General features: G+C 48.1%; 1 protein-coding gene and 1 long non-coding RNA gene across 7 annotated transcripts in view; one reads left to right on the forward strand and one right to left on the reverse strand.

The window, feature by feature from the left end:
* Positions 1 to 14,900, forward strand: part of LOC106993787 (uncharacterized) — a 36,807-nt gene that overhangs the window by 9,638 nt on the left and 12,269 nt on the right. The window contains exon 2 of one of the 3 annotated variants that reach the window (XR_013418419.1): positions 2,274 to 2,465. The exons of the other annotated variants lie outside the window; for them this stretch is intronic. This is a non-coding gene — a long non-coding RNA (uncharacterized LOC106993787). The remainder of the gene's footprint in view (positions 1 to 2,273; positions 2,466 to 14,900) is intronic. 3 annotated transcript variants of the gene reach the window in all.
* Positions 1,719 to 14,534, reverse strand: FCAMR (Fc alpha and mu receptor). Of its 4 annotated transcripts, none has more exons than XM_078004968.1 (8): positions 14,118 to 14,534; positions 13,904 to 14,034; positions 10,887 to 10,947; positions 9,625 to 9,768; positions 6,140 to 6,478; positions 4,377 to 5,148; positions 3,646 to 3,764; positions 1,719 to 2,425 (listed from the first exon to the last, which is right to left on the reverse strand). In XM_078004968.1, coding segments are annotated over exons 2-8 (1,476 nt in total). In that variant the 5' UTR covers positions 13,943 to 14,034; positions 14,118 to 14,534; the 3' UTR covers positions 1,719 to 2,423. The 4 variants fall into 4 exon arrangements, with proteins under 4 accessions (XP_077861094.1, XP_077861088.1, XP_014973359.3 ...); XM_078004962.1 differs by having other exon boundaries at positions 1,719 to 2,430; positions 6,140 to 6,384; positions 14,118 to 14,357; XM_015117873.3 differs by having other exon boundaries at positions 1,719 to 2,430; positions 14,118 to 14,355.

Below are 14,900 nucleotides of genomic sequence, written 5' to 3' on the forward strand. Positions count from 1 at the left end.
CCAACCCCTGGTTTAGGGCATCAGGCTTCCCCAAACAGTGATGTGAGGAACTCCAGCCCCATGAGACTGCTTCAATGAACCACAATAATCCAACACATCTGGGAAACACACATAATGTCCCCACCCCGAGGTGTGAAAACCCAAGGTGTTTCACAATACACCTTCATGTAGCAAAGGTTCCAAAAGATCCTGCATGGAAGAATGTTTGTGGTTTCCCAGCATTTCCAAAACTTCATTAATCTACCAAACCTCCTTTTCCTCAGAACACCTTTTCACATCCCGAGAATCTAGCATTAGAAACAGTCTGGGTGCTCGGCCCATCCCTGCCACAAATGAGAACCAATTCCTGGAAATGATCATGAAACCTTCCATGCACGAGCCTAAGAGAGAGAGAAAAAGAAGCAAGCCTTTCCAGCTTTACACAGGAAAGGACCTGGCCAGATGCCTAGACCATAAATCCAAGCAAGGGGCACAGTGATCCAGAACATAGCTGCGAAGGTGGGCTGCTCTGAGTGGCCTTAGCTGAAGTACACACCTTGCAGAGCCTGCTCCCTCATTGATTGAATGGGATCCATGATGTCTGTCCTATCTCCGTTACAGGATTTTTGGGGGCAGGTCATCGAGAAAGTGAACAGGAAAATAATCTGGAGGGATGACTGTGGTATCCTTGATTTTTGACAATGAGTTTTGCTTTGGTACAATGCTCAGCAATGGTGTAGTGAAAAAGGCCCTGAACCACAGTCACGAGTTCTCTTTGCTAGTCCTCACAGTGCTATAACTAACTGGGTTAACTGGGTGACTTTAAACAAGCGCCCCCCACCTGTACTTAACCCTGCTGGGCCTCATGTCCCTCTCTTCTAGAATGAGGGCTTTAGACTAGTTAATCTCTAAAGATCTGTTAGCTTTGAAATTCTGTGATTCCATGTGGTTAGATATGTGCAACTTCCCTACTTATCCAAAACAACAGGTTTCTCTTACAAGCCATGAAACCTGCATCTCCTTGATTTTCTTAGTACAATATCTGTGTTCAGAACCAGATATGAAGAGGTATTACTGAAGGATTTCTGTGCTGCTGACAGCTTAGAAGGGAGGGCTAAGCCTTCTGGAAATGTCTACCTGGCAATTCTCAGCTTGATATTGGAGCCTATCTTTCCTTTCTGCCTCCACTGCTCAGGCTGTTCCATCCAACAATGGAGCCCAGACAGTTTGCCAGTGGATCTGGCAAAAGAAAAGAGTGGATGTGATTCCTGGAAAGGCAGTGGGGCCAAGGGTGGAGCAAAAGTTCCCTGACAGGCATGAGGTGATGTAGTTACAGGGCAGAATCCACATAAAATTCCTCTCTTTTGTCTCCCACCTCACCCCCAAAAACCATCTTCCAGCTTCACCAATAGTCCTCCATATCGAGGATTTATAAGCAGCTGAACAAGAGGGGCTTTATGAAGAAGGCAAGAATCTACTGAAAATACCCTGCTCCTCCATGAATGTAGGAAAATCCCAGAAAATCTTGGCCAGGTCAAAAGGTCTATGTCACAATGAGCCTGGGTCCAAATGGGGTGGGATGATGTGAAGAATGGGTGGTTGCCCTTTTGGTCTCAGTGTAGAAACCAGCTGCCTGTGGGGTCATCTAAGGGACCCCGAAAAGGAGGGACAGATGCCCAGGGGGACCCAGAGCTCTTGCAGAGGCAGGGTTCCCAGAGGCCACTGAGCCCCCAAGTCAGTCAATCAGCCACAGGTATTTATTGGGGTCCTACTGAGTTGGAAGTTCTCTGGGGGACATCACGAGACAGATAAAACGCAATTACTGCCCTAAAGGAGCTTAGAATCTACTTGAGAAGGCAAGGCTGGTACACTTAAATATAATTAAATGTGAGTGGGAGGCTGAGTGCTAACAATAGTCAGAAAAGAGGCCCCCAGCAAGGGCTGGGAGTGATGATAGAGGATTTGTCACTTTCCACACTTATTGGAAGCCTCTTCTATTTTCAAACATTCAGGAATGGAAATTTCACACTTTTCCTAGGTGACCTCTTCCAGTGTTTCATACAACTTTCTTGAAGTCTCCTTTGAGTCATCTTGTAACCTTCGGACGTGGATAATGCTTGACTTTCTTGGGCCCAAGGACAGCCAGCCTTTCTTCCGTGGGTGGAGCCCCGGCTTCATCAGCTTCTCTTCCCACAGGTGGAGGAAGGATGATGGAAAGAGGCTGGGGTCCTGGAGGCCTTTGATCTTGGTCCTCCTCCCATGGTAACTGAACAGTTCATCTTTCTGTCCCTCAGGGTCCTGGATTCCTCTCTGGGGCAGTCAGGCTGGCCTCAGCAGGAAGAGAGTCATCCTGGAGCATCTTTCTTTCCACATGGGGCAGCTGGTCTGGTTGGAGGTTCACTTCCAGAAAATGTGTCATCTGAATTAGGGTGACCCTTTCTGCCTCCTGAGCTGCAGAGACACAGACCAGACTGTGAGGGTTCTGGGTAAGGACAGCACTGACTCTGATTTCCTAAGAACCACTCCCACCCACTGCAAGTTTTCAAGAACTTTCTGACACAGAAGCAATGGAGCCCTAGTTGGTTAGGTTAAGCCAGCCTACCCCCTGATAGGACTTGGACTTCGGGACCTGGGTCTGAGAACCTTAGCCTCCTCCACTTGCTGACAGAAAATCTCACCCTTTCTTTGCTAGGTCTACATATCACAGAGCTGTCACTTTAAGAGTACTTAAACCTGGGCACATTGCTCTCAGAGAATTTTAGCAGGGCCTTGCAGAAGGGGGAAAATACGAGGTTTGATCCCAGATCTGGGCCTTGCACTCCTGCTCTCTGCTGTGAGGGTTGCTTATGAGGCTTATGGTTAACATAGGCATCACAGCCTTTGTAATCCTCCAAGAGCTTCTCCTTATGCTCTGGGATGTAATTGACACATAAGTACAGAGATAATTTCTGATTTTATTGGTTAAAAACCAAGGCAGTTTGGGCAGGGTGGCTCACGCCTATAATCACAGCAATTTGGGAGGCTGAGGATCACTTGATGTCTGGAGTTCTGGCCAACATGGTGAAACCCCATCTCTACTAAAAATACAAAAATTAGCCAGGCATGATGGTACACGCCTGTAGTCCCAGCTACTTGGGAGGCTGAGGCAGGAGAATTGCTTGAATCTGGGAGACAGAGGTTGTAGTGAGCCGAGATTGCAGCACTGTACTCCAGCCTGGATGACAGAACAAGACTCCATCAAAAAAAAAAAAAAAGAAAGAAAAGAAAGAAAGAAGGAAGGGAGGGAGGGAGGAAGGAAGGAAGGAAGGAAGGAAGGAAGGAAAGAGAGAGAGAGAAAAAGAAAGAAAGAAAGAGAAAGAAAGAAAGAAAGAAAGAAAGAAAGAAAGAAAGAAAGAAAGGAAGGAAGGAAGGAGAAAGAAAGAGAAAGAAAGGAAGGAGAAAGAAAGGAAGGAAGGAAGGAAGGAAGGAAGGAAGGAAGGAAGGAAGGAAGGATGGAAGAAAGAAAGAAAGAAATGAAACCTAGGACAAGAGTGGTTAAATGGCTTAGGCTAGAATTTAGCTCTTCTACACTGAAAAGTCCTGGCAGGACTCTACCCCTGCCCAGCCCTGAGGGTGTCAGGTGGGAACCAGAACTCTTCTGTTTAGCCTTGGGGCTACTGAACTCACAGATCCTCCTTCTCCGGAGCTTCCTTTGCAATAGAACCAGAGCCATAAGCATAAACAGGGCCAGCATGGTAGAGACAGGAGCCAGGGTCCGAGAGCTGCTCTCCTCTTCTGGAAAAGCACTAGAGTGGGGATGGAAAGAGCACAGGAGAGAGGAGGTTGGAGCCGGGCAGAAGATTAAAGACCATTTGCCCATGTCCTTATTTTACAGGTGGGGGAGCTGAGGCCAAAGCAAGTGGGCAACCCTGCTTCCCATGGCAGGTTAGTGGCAGAGCTGGGACTAGAATCTCTGTCTTCAGGCTTCCAAACCCAAATCCTTTTCCCTCTTCCACCCATCCGTGTGTGGGCCCTGTGATGTCTCCCAATGAGAAAGAGGACTTGGTGGGAGCCAGCGACTCCAGCCTGAGCAATGGGCTCTGCTACAACCTTTCCTTGTGGCTTCAGTGCCACACCCCCTCTCTCTGGAGCTTCTATTCCTCATCTTTAAAAACAGAAAGTCCTAATGAAGATTCCAGCCTAAATATTGTCTTTCTGTCATTTAGATATCACTTGAAAACCACAGGGAGTGTTCTCACAGCAAGGCCCCTTGAGTGAGGGAGGGCATCTGATGTGTACGTCACTGTCTTGTGGGTACAAAGAGAGAGAAGTGAGCAGAGGGAGAGGGGCCTCCCTTGCATGCTGGGGATGAGACAGATATGGGGCCCCCTGACTGGGAGAAGGGGCCTGGGGGTTACCTCTTCACAGAGGACTCCTTGCCAGGGGGCCTCCAGGGTCCTACTGCCGGGGCCTGGCTCAGCGTTGCCTGGGGACCTCTGTCTCCAGTGGCAGCATCTAGGTCCCCTGCAGCACTTCCTTCCCCAGATGCTGCCTCTATGCTGGTCCACACACCTGCAGCTGGAGTTCCCAAGGTCCACAAGCCTACAGCTGGAGTTGTTTCTCCAAAGTAGCCCAGAGATTGTTGCTTAGAAACTGGCGTTGCTTGTGGGAGGATTTCCCAGGCCAGAGTTTCTGAGACCAGAGCTGGTGGCCTAATGGTTCCTAGGACATTTTTGGCCACATCAAGAGTGATCCTGACCCCCTCTGTGTCCTCCTTTGGCCTATCAGCCTTGGTAGTTGTCATCTCCCTCCTGTCCTTGCTGGCTCTCACCCCGTTTGTCACTGAGCTTCTGGTGCCCCCCCAAACACCTTCTGTTGTATCGGACATGCTTCTGCTTTTTGCAGCTGGACTCTCTGGAATGGGAGCTGGTACTTTGACGGAACCCTCCGCCCAGCTGCCTGTCCCTGGAGCTGCTAGCCTCGTTGCTCCTGGGGTTTGGCTTCCCTCAGCTGAAGCTGTGGTCATGCTGGTTCCTGGAGTTGAAGCAACTGTGTCCCATGCTGTCCCCTGTCCTGAGGTCTGGGTGGTTCCTGGGATCCATCTATTGGCCACCGGAAATGCTGTTCCATAGGATCGCATGGTGAGCTCCCCAACAGCTGGAGTGGCTGTGGGGAGGGTGCTGAAGGGACCTGTGTGGAGAGCAGAGGGAGGCCACATGGGAAGGCTGGCAGGCGGCCTACTGGTTTTGGCAAAAGACACCAGGTTTCACATGTCTGCTAAGTGGAATGCAACCTCACTAAGAGATGCAGTCTTTGACCAATAGGATGGATAAAATAAAAAATAGGAAAATTTTTCATTATCCATTATCTGTGGCAGGCATTCTCTAGTCTGTGGCAGACACTGACATGTTATATTCCTATTTCCTTTTCCCATGCTCACATGTTTTCTATCCAGCTGTCTTGAACCCCCAAGCTGCTTTCTCCAGAGGCCCATCTTCCAGCAGGTACTAGTCTTCAAAAAAGACAAAAGAAACACTGCAGTTCTAGCAGAGCAGCCAGTTGCAGCAGGCGGCTGGAGAGCAGCATCTACTAGAATTAACCTGCTCTCAGGCTGCCTCCTGTCATGCTGTCTCCTCTGCCAAGTGGCCTTTCACAGCCTGGATGCCCTTCCTATGCTCTGGGTGCCTGACTTGGGATCAACAACCAGAACCTGCCACAGAGGGCCTAGGCCTGGGATCTGTCAGATGCCTGCTGAGGGGCTCAGCAAGAGTCTGCATGGGGGACAGCTCAGTTGCAATTCTTTCGTCCTGCCTGTCACACCTCCTCTGCAGTCCTGCCGCTTCTCTGCATGTCTGAACATGTAGCTATCAGGATCCTAAGAAGCCACATTATCCCATTCTTGGAGCCATCTCCAAATATATATTTCATGACATTTGGGGGACTCGGGTGGGAGAGTATACATGCATTCACTGGGTGAAGTTTTTCCTAAAATCTCCCTTTCTTTTGAAGGTAGCCTTCTTCTGAAATGAAAGCCTACTTCTTAAAGTCTTTGCCTTGCCCCAGCTTTTCATTGTACTTCCCTAATGTTTCAAGCCCTTCTAGGTCTCTGAGCCTTCTCTTGCACTTCCTCCTTCCTAGAATGTGCTTCACCAAGCTTGACCCATCAGCCATCAGCTCGTACCTGCAGAGATGGTCAGATTCATGCTTAAGAACAGCATGGCATTTTCACTTCCAATGCCGCAGAGGTAGCATCCGATGTCATCCGGGGACAGCTGGGACAGCCTCACCACAAACAGGCCTCTCCGTGGAAAGTCTGTGAGGGCCACACGGTCACGATAGCGATGGTGAGTGTAGTGGCTGGTGGACACAATGGTCTGGCAGATCCATCTTGGGGGCCCCAGACGGCACCAGTACTTCCTTTGGTGCCTGTTGACAGATGAGGGGGCATAATGGCAGCGGATGGTGACAGCTCCTCCAGGCTCCCCAGACACCAGCCTTGAGCCCTTCAATGCATTTGGAGCTGTAGAAAGAGAAGGAAGTCAAAGGAGAGGGAGTGGTGAGCATAGTCACTGTTTGGGGAGTCACGAGCTCTGAACTCTGCCAGAATTAGAGGTCAGATCAGAAAATGCCACTGTGAACATGGAGCAGAATCAATATAGAAATGGCAGAACTCAGCAATTGGGAAAGCCGATGTTGCCCCGAGGTATGGAAGATGAAAATGTCATCATAATCTTACCCACTATTTAGCTAACACTTATCCTGTGCTATCCTGGTCCATCCAGAGCATGGTTCCCCTGTGCTCCAATGCAGATGTTTAAAATGATGCTATCTAAGCACATGTATGAGGGCTGAGGCAACATCTGACACTCACTCACTCAGTCACTCCTCACTGTAGATTTAGACAACACCGTCCAAACGATGCCACCGACGATAACATTAAATGATAATTTATCATTAAAATACAAAAATATTCACAATTATAAACAAGGACCCTTTCAGGACACCAGTGATGATTCCCTGATAGAAGGACTCTGGTTTGCATGGGATGTAAAAGAGAGATGCTAAACAGTAAGAATATATCAGTGTATCTTTCATGTGCAAAAGACGAGGAGCCCTGAAACACAAGAATCCCGTTCTGCTTGCAGGGTACGTGTCTGGACCAGTGGTTGTAAAATTCTTCACACTAGTCACTTTTCCATAGAAACAGAAACAACCAAATGCCACCATATAAGCACAGATGAGCAGTACTGTGAATATGTCTGCTTGGCAACAGGCATAAGGACAATTCGTAGTTGAACCACATATATGGCCAGCTTCCTGGATGACTTAAATGTGATGCGGTGCAAGCAGAAACAAAGTTTATTCTTTCTCTCACTGCCTCTTCATATCTTCTCCATGGACATCTCTGATCCTTGATGAAATCTCAGGCACAATCTCATGTATAGTAGCTTTCATAATCTCTCCTGGATAACAAAAAGCCCCACTTAGTCTAAACTTACACATCCAGTCCAGTCCAATGAAAGATTACAACTCCAATCTCTTGCCCAGTCAAAACCTTTTCCTTTCTCCCAGCTGGGCTTGGAGTCTGTCATGGAGGAGGGGGGCATGGTTGGAGTCTCTTGCTTTGCTCTACCCCTTCCCCTATTCAAAGCTTCTGTTTGGGGGTCCCTGCAGGGTTGGGTAGAGTGGGGAGAGGAGAGGTGAATGAGACAGTTGTGATCTGCGCTTGGTGCTTTCTGGGCATGGCAGATGACCAAGGCTGCTTCTTTTTTGCCTACCAGATATATTTTTAACATATATGGCTGTCGTTTTCTCCTTATGAGAACTGCATGTTCTTCTGCTGGCCTTTGGTGGCCACCACCCACAAGCCTATGACTTCTGGCTATCTGCCCTGCTCTGTGGTCATAGTCCCCTCTGGGTGGCCCTCTAGGTGGAGGCCCTGCATTTAACACAGGAAGCATGCCTGCGTCCTGCGGTCAGAAGAAATCTGGGACAAAGAGCAAACTTGTTGAGTGACTTTCTGGAAGTTCCTTCTCTTACTTGGCTTAAAGTGAGGAAAAAGTGATGTCTCCTGTCCCCTGGGACAAGTGGAGGGGACCACAACACAGGGACATCTCTCTGACACAGTGAGCTCTGCAGCCGCTGATGATTCTCTCCTTCCCTCATTTGGCCTGGACAGATTCCCGCGGGGCTGTTGCTGGGACTAGCTCTATGGTGTCTTTCTACAGCCCTGGACATGTGGTTCAGCATCTTGTGGTAGGATGTGGATGCCTGGCACCTATCAGTTTGTTCTGTCTTTAGGACCTCTAAACCCCAGAAAGTGCAGTTTTATATCCTTGATTTGGTTTGGATGTTTGTCCCCTCCAAATCTCATGCTGAAATGTGTTTCCCAATGTTGAGGGTGGGGCCTGGTGGGAGGTGATTGAGTCGTGGGGGCATCCATCATGAATGGTTTAGCACCATCCCCTTGGTGCTAAATGAGTTATTTCTCAGTTTACATGAGATCTGGGGCCTCCCCTCACCCCTTCTCTTGCTCCCTCTCTCGCTATGTGCTGTGCTGCTCCTGTTTTGCCTCCCCCATGAGCAAACGCTCCCTAAAGCCTCACCAGAAGCCAAGCAGATACCGGCACCATGCTTCCTGTACAGCCTGCAGAACCATGAGCAAAAGTATGCTTCTTTTCTGTATAAATTACTCAGTGTCAGGTATTTCTTTATAGCACTGTAAAAATGGCCTAATATAATCCTATTACCAGGAACGGTTAAGTAGTTTGCGGGTGCCAGAGCAAAATGAAAATGCAGGACTTCTTGTTCAAAAGTTATTAGGAATTTCAACATGGCAACAGCAGAGCATTAAGCCGAGTACCTTCTGAGTATGGGGTCCTGTGTGAATGCACAAGCCCGGGAAACCTACCCTGCCTATTATGTGTGTACTCAGGTCTAATTACCGGAAGAGTAGAGGTCATAAATGTTATGGCTGTACTGATACTCACTGTAAGTTTAATTAAACAACACAACCCAAACCATGCCACTAATGGGAAAGTTAAATTACCATTTAAATTTACCAAGTTGTGAATATTTGCAACATTCACAATGACAAACAAGGACCATTTCAGGACAACAGTGATGATGCCCTGATAAAGTGTGCATACCCCGGATTTCAGGTATTCTCCTGATCTGCATGTGGCACATTTGAGAGGAGCATGGTTCCATTAATCAGCAGGACGGGGTGGTCTGACTTTACAGTAGAAAGCTGATTAAGAACCCTTAATCGACCCTTGCAATGCACATAATTTTCTATTAATACCAAAGTTAAGAACCAATACCTTAAGGATTCATTTGATAGATCACTGATCAGTAGCTCTTTGTTATAAATAATAATTAAGGTTTGGGAAATTTTATATTAACTACCGTAAGAATTCAAGACCAGGCCAGCATTTTAGGGTCAATGTGTACCCACCTGGGGGCCCTGATGCCAATTCTCTGCTCATCCGTGGAGGTGGGTGCCCTGGCTCTCATCTCATCATTGTTACTCAGCAATTGTCTATTGCTATGGCTTCCATTAGGAGAGGCTAGGGCTCCCTATAGCTGTAGGGAGCCTGACTTGATCTGAGAGACCCTGAGAGGTCTGAGGTCCATGGTTGAACAAAGGGAGGGTAGAGGTTTTACCTGCAAAGGAGCTCTCCTCCCTCCAGCAGAGGGATGACGAAGGCCTGAGTGTTCCCATGGTCCGGAGATGGGTCCTGGAGGGGAGAGAGCCCTCCCACAGCCAGCTCGGATGGGGTCTTTTTTGTGGAAGGGCGAAAGAAGAACCTGCAGCAAAGGAAGGAGGTGGGTCATCAGGGAGCTATCCATGTGTCCAGAAAGGCACCCACAGAGGAAGAAGCAAACAGCCAGCTCCAAACCCCTGCCAGGCCAGATAGCTCCAGGCCATCCATCAAGTAAGAGCTGCCTGCCCTCCTGCAGCTTCTCCCTCCCACTGCTACCACCTTGCTAGGGTCTCAGGCAGCAGCTGCCTAGAGGGGGAGGAGAGGGGGGTGGGGAAGTGGGAAGGCAGCAACCACACCCCCTTCCTGGACTGCAGGCCTTGTGGGGATGAGGGAGTATACCTTTAAATGAAGATTAAAGTGCTGACCAAAGTATTTAACTGGAAACTTTAAATGATCAAATTTAGAACGTTTGAGACTTAAAGCAATTAATTTAGGACTGTTACTTAGCAGAAAAATCATGGGCCTGCCTGAGTTGTCATTTGGGGGCAGGGGAAGCCTGCTGTTACTGAAAAATTTTAAAAGGGACAGCAGGAGGTTAAAAAGGTGGCGTGATTTTATCACACAGAGTGCTTACTCAAATATTGGCTGCTTTTTTTTTGTTTTTGTTTTTCTTTTGAGATGGAGTCTCGCTCTGTTGCCCAGGCTGGAGTACTGTGGCGCAATCTCAGCTCACTGCAACCTCAGCCTCCCGGATTCAAGCGATTCTTCTGCCTCAGCCTCCCAAGTAGCTGGGACTACAGGTGCGTGCCACCATGCCCAGCTAATTTCTGTATTTTTAGTAGAGACAGGATTTTACCATGTTGGTCAGGCTGGTCTCGAACCCCTGACCTTGTGATCTGCCTGCCTTGGCCTGCCAAAGTGCTGGGAGTATAGGTGTGAGCCACTGTGCCCAGACTTACTGGCTACCTTTGATTCATTAAAACTCTGATTTGTTTTTAAGCCAGTTGTTAATCCTTTTTTTTTGGTATTATCATAGAATTTTCTTTCATTCATTAATTTATTCAGTCATTACTTATTAAGCATCTATTTGCCATTTGTCATCTAAGCATGGTTTATACCTGGACAGTTTTACCATACCAGCCTGTGAGGAACTTTAGGGCAGCCTGGAAGACTCAGGTCTGGTTTTGTAAGCCCTGAACCTGATCTGGGTTTGGGACTCACCTTGTAGCAGGCACAGTATGAGGAAGAAAGGCATTTTCCATCCTGCCCTCCTGTTGGCAACCTGCAAAAAACACTCTAAATGAAAAGAGGCCTGAGAGAAGCTGGGTGAGGGCAGTGGGGACTTGAAAGAACAAGCATCTTCTCGCTTTGGGATCTCGGTTTGCTCGGCGCAGAGGCTGGGTTGCAGATATCTGAGACTAAGACAAGCACTTCCCTCCCTGAGAAAGCATGACTTTATCCTTAGCCTCCTAAGCATGCACATTTTGGTCACGTCCACGAGGCTAAAATGTCCCTTACCCTTAAGGGTTCTGTGTTCAGAAGAGGTGAAACTCCCTCTGTAGGATTCTAGCCCGGGCACCCACTTGCCAGCCTGGAGCTCTGAGTTTGTGGGAGCACCGTGTAATGGAAAGGCCACATTTGAAGTCTAAACTCTAGTTGGAATTGTGGGACTTTGGAAAGTTAGTCTCAGGGATTCGATTCCTTTTCAGGGGAATGAAGGAATCTGCATGGGGTTGTTGTTTCACAGCTTAAGTGAGATTGTGGTAAAGTGCCAGCAATGAGCCTGGAGTAGTCCACTTCTGTTCCTCTCCTCGCCACTTCCTGTTCACAGAAGGGGAATTGGTTTTTTCAAGGGAAGATTTCTGTGTCACTGTTAGTGTGCCTCTGGTCAGTAACAAGGAGTTAAAAATTAAATCTCAGACCAAGCAGCTCTCTGCACTAGGGTGCTATTCTGTTTCTTCTCCACAACTTCTAGAAAGCCCTCTCTGTCCCCCGATCCACACTGACCTTCACCCCTCTCTGGTCTCTCCCACTGGCCTGGGGAGCTTCCAGAGGGTACGGCTTTGTGTTTCATCTCTCTCCCATCATGCTCTGAAAGGGGATGTAGCACATTGTAGATGTGAAATGCACAGCTATTGTGAACAGTAACCCTCCTCTTTTAATGGACACCATACTGATCACTACTCAAAGGTCTTTCACCACTTGCTGATGAAAAAGACAGATTGTGGCTGGGTGCAGTGGCTCATGCCTGAAATCCCAGCACTTTGGGAGGCTGAGGTGGGTGGCTCACGAGGTTAGGAGTTCAAGACCAGCCTGACCAACATGGTAAAACCCCGTCTTTACTAAAAATACAAAAGTTAGCCCGATGTGGTGGCACGCACCTATAATCCCAGCTACTCAGAAGACTAAAGCAGCAGAATTGCTTGAACCCAGAAGGTGGAGGTTGCAGTGAGCCCATGCCACTGCACTCCCACTTGGGTGACAGAGCAAGACTCTGTCTCAAAAAAAAAAAAAAAAAGACAGAGATTGTACGTTATACTTCTTTTGTATTCCCTAGAGGGTATTCATGGATGCTTTTTGATTGATTAAAAATCTACTCTTTGAATCTATCTACTGCTTCTGTTTCTGGGACCTATAGATTTTTTAAAAAGCAAACTACAGTTAGCCAGTGAGTTTTCTTCCTACTCTGTTATGTTCCTCACTACTGTTGAGGACAGGTGCTAACAGTCAATGGTTTGGCCCATGGGCAGAAACCCCCTCACTCCCCAAACAGTTTAGGCCATGCAAAGCCACTGGCCAGTTTGGGACACAGGCTGTACAGGAGGGAATCACAAAGAGGAAAACAGGGAAGAGGGGAAAAGAGGAGGCAAAGGAAGTAGGAGAAAGGGGAGAGAAAAGGAGAGGTAGGAGGTGAAAGAAGGGAAAAGGGAAGAGAGGGGACAGAAGAGAAAAGTAGAGAGTCCATGGGGTGGCCCTGATCTTGTTTTCCTGCAATGAGACTTGGCAAGTTGTCACCTCAGCTTGACTCTGCCCAGCCCTCTCCACTGAGGCCTTTCCCTGCTCTATCCAGTTTGAGTCCCAAGGGTGGCCAGATCTTTAAAAGTCGATAGGCTCTTTATGCATGTTTCTGTGCCTTCCCTCTAGCAAGTCCCCTAGCTTGGGCACTGCGATGGCAGTCTCAGACCCTTCCCTGCCTTACAGAGCTTCCTGTCCCCACCCGGAGACTCTCCCAGGGTGTTCTTGCACCTAATTCATAATTTGATTAATATTCACCAAGTCCTGGCTGATTCTGGGGCTGGCACCTAGACACCCGCTGGGCAAATTTTTCTAAAGCACTAAGTGCTGATGCAGCATGTGTTGGGGCCAAAGTCTCTGCATCACACCATCCAGTTCCTCTGAAGCCACCGGTGCAGCAATCTCTGGGCTTCAGGAAGAAAAGCCGGTTCCATGGGGCAATGAGGAAGCAGGAGTATAAGATAAAATGTTTCCAGGGAATTATCAGCTTTGATTGGAGGCTGGAAGGATAATATTCAACGGAATGTCTCCAAGTCACCCTCTCTGCCAATGACCTTCAGAAATCCTTTCTCCAGGAGACAGGGGGCCATAATCAGTAGCCTGGGGCCACAGGCTTCTGTTACTGCCCACTGCATTTTAGGGGATGAGACCACATGAGGGTACTCTCTTGTCCCTCTCATCTTGCTGGGAAGGGCATGCACCTCACCTCAGCTTCAGCACAGGCTGCTGTGTGACTTCCCAGATGCCTACTGGCCCTCTGAGCCCCAGTTCATTCCTATCCCCTCCCCACATCCCCTGGGCAGCAGATAAGAAGGGAAGGAGTCAGTGTGGTATAGAGGAGAGAGCACAGAACCAGGACTCAGGAGGGGCTGCAGCAGCCTGAGGCTGCTGCAATAACTTGGCCAATGTTCTGTTCCTCTCCTCTATGAAAGAAGAGCTTTGCCCACATGTTCTCCATGTTTCTTCTCTTTGTAACGTTTTTTTGGTTCTAAATTATCCAGGACTTCTAAGGAACCATGCACTCTGGTGGGTGTGAGCAGAATAATAGGGAACTGAGAGGGAGCCCTTATGTTCTGGACCCTAGAACCCTTAACTGGCCTCCTGGGAAGAAGCCCACCTGCTCTGGGAAGGGCACTGAGGAGCATGTGTGACAGCTATGACTGCAGTTCACCCCCCACATTCAGAGGCAAGATCCCAACCTCCAGGAGAAAGCCTCATTTCACCTTTTGTTCTCTGAGCTTCAGTGTGGCCTCTCCATCCATCTCAGTCCAGAAACAAGATCCAGGTGGACTTTTCTTCTTATGAGATGCAGGTGTTTGGACGTCTTCTAGTTGCTCTTCTTTAAACCTGGAGACTGAGAAGTCAAGGTGGTATGGTGGAAAGCAGCTGGAGCTAGCAACAGAAGGTTGGGGTGTAAGGCATAGCTCTGTCACTCACCTCAAGTCACTTCTTTTTGGATTTTATTATTTATAAGAGGAAGCCAGTCCTAATCCCTTGTCATTCGTACTGTCACTTATTCCTGAAGAACTTTTCCAAGGGTGGTAACAGTAGCTTCAAGAAAGAAAACAGTGATCCATGTCCTTCCTCCTCTTGTGTCCCCTCCAGTCCAGGGTCTCAGACTATTTAGGGTGCCCCAGCTTACCAGCCCATTCAGGCATCTCCCAGACAAGTGATGCAACAACTTGGGCAGGAGGGCAGGGAAAATTCAAAATTCAAGAGAGGAATTCCCCTACCATTTGGCTGGCAGCTGGTGCCCTTCAGCTGACCTGGCCCCTCCAACTCTCATAGAGAAGCACTTTGGGCAGCTTGGATCACTGACTTCAGAGCTGCATGAGCTGATGGTTACTAATTCATGTTCCGGACAAAGCATAATACAGTAAATGAGACGATCTTCATGGAAAGAAGACACTGAGAAGTGTGGCTTACCCAAATAGATGACATACTTGAAAAATACCCCAATATTTCCATTTGGAAAATAGTTTATGGGGTTTTTTTCCTTGTAAAAGATGTGATCTTCCAATCTCTGTTGGTCTGAAACTGACATTAAAATGGCTTGTACAGCTGAAGCACTCAACAATGAATGGGCACAAGGGGATGAGGGTGCTGCAAGCTGTAATTTGGGACCTTCACTAGGACCCCTGATAGATATGATAATATGGCACCTCTGAGCCATTTAGAAAGGGCAACTCTTTCTTTTTTTTTTTTTTTTTTTTGAGACGG

The sequence above is a fragment of the Macaca mulatta genome, chromosome 1 (genome assembly GCF_049350105.2).
Source record: "Macaca mulatta isolate MMU2019108-1 chromosome 1, T2T-MMU8v2.0, whole genome shotgun sequence".
Classification (NCBI taxonomy): domain Eukaryota; kingdom Metazoa; phylum Chordata; class Mammalia; order Primates; family Cercopithecidae; genus Macaca; species Macaca mulatta.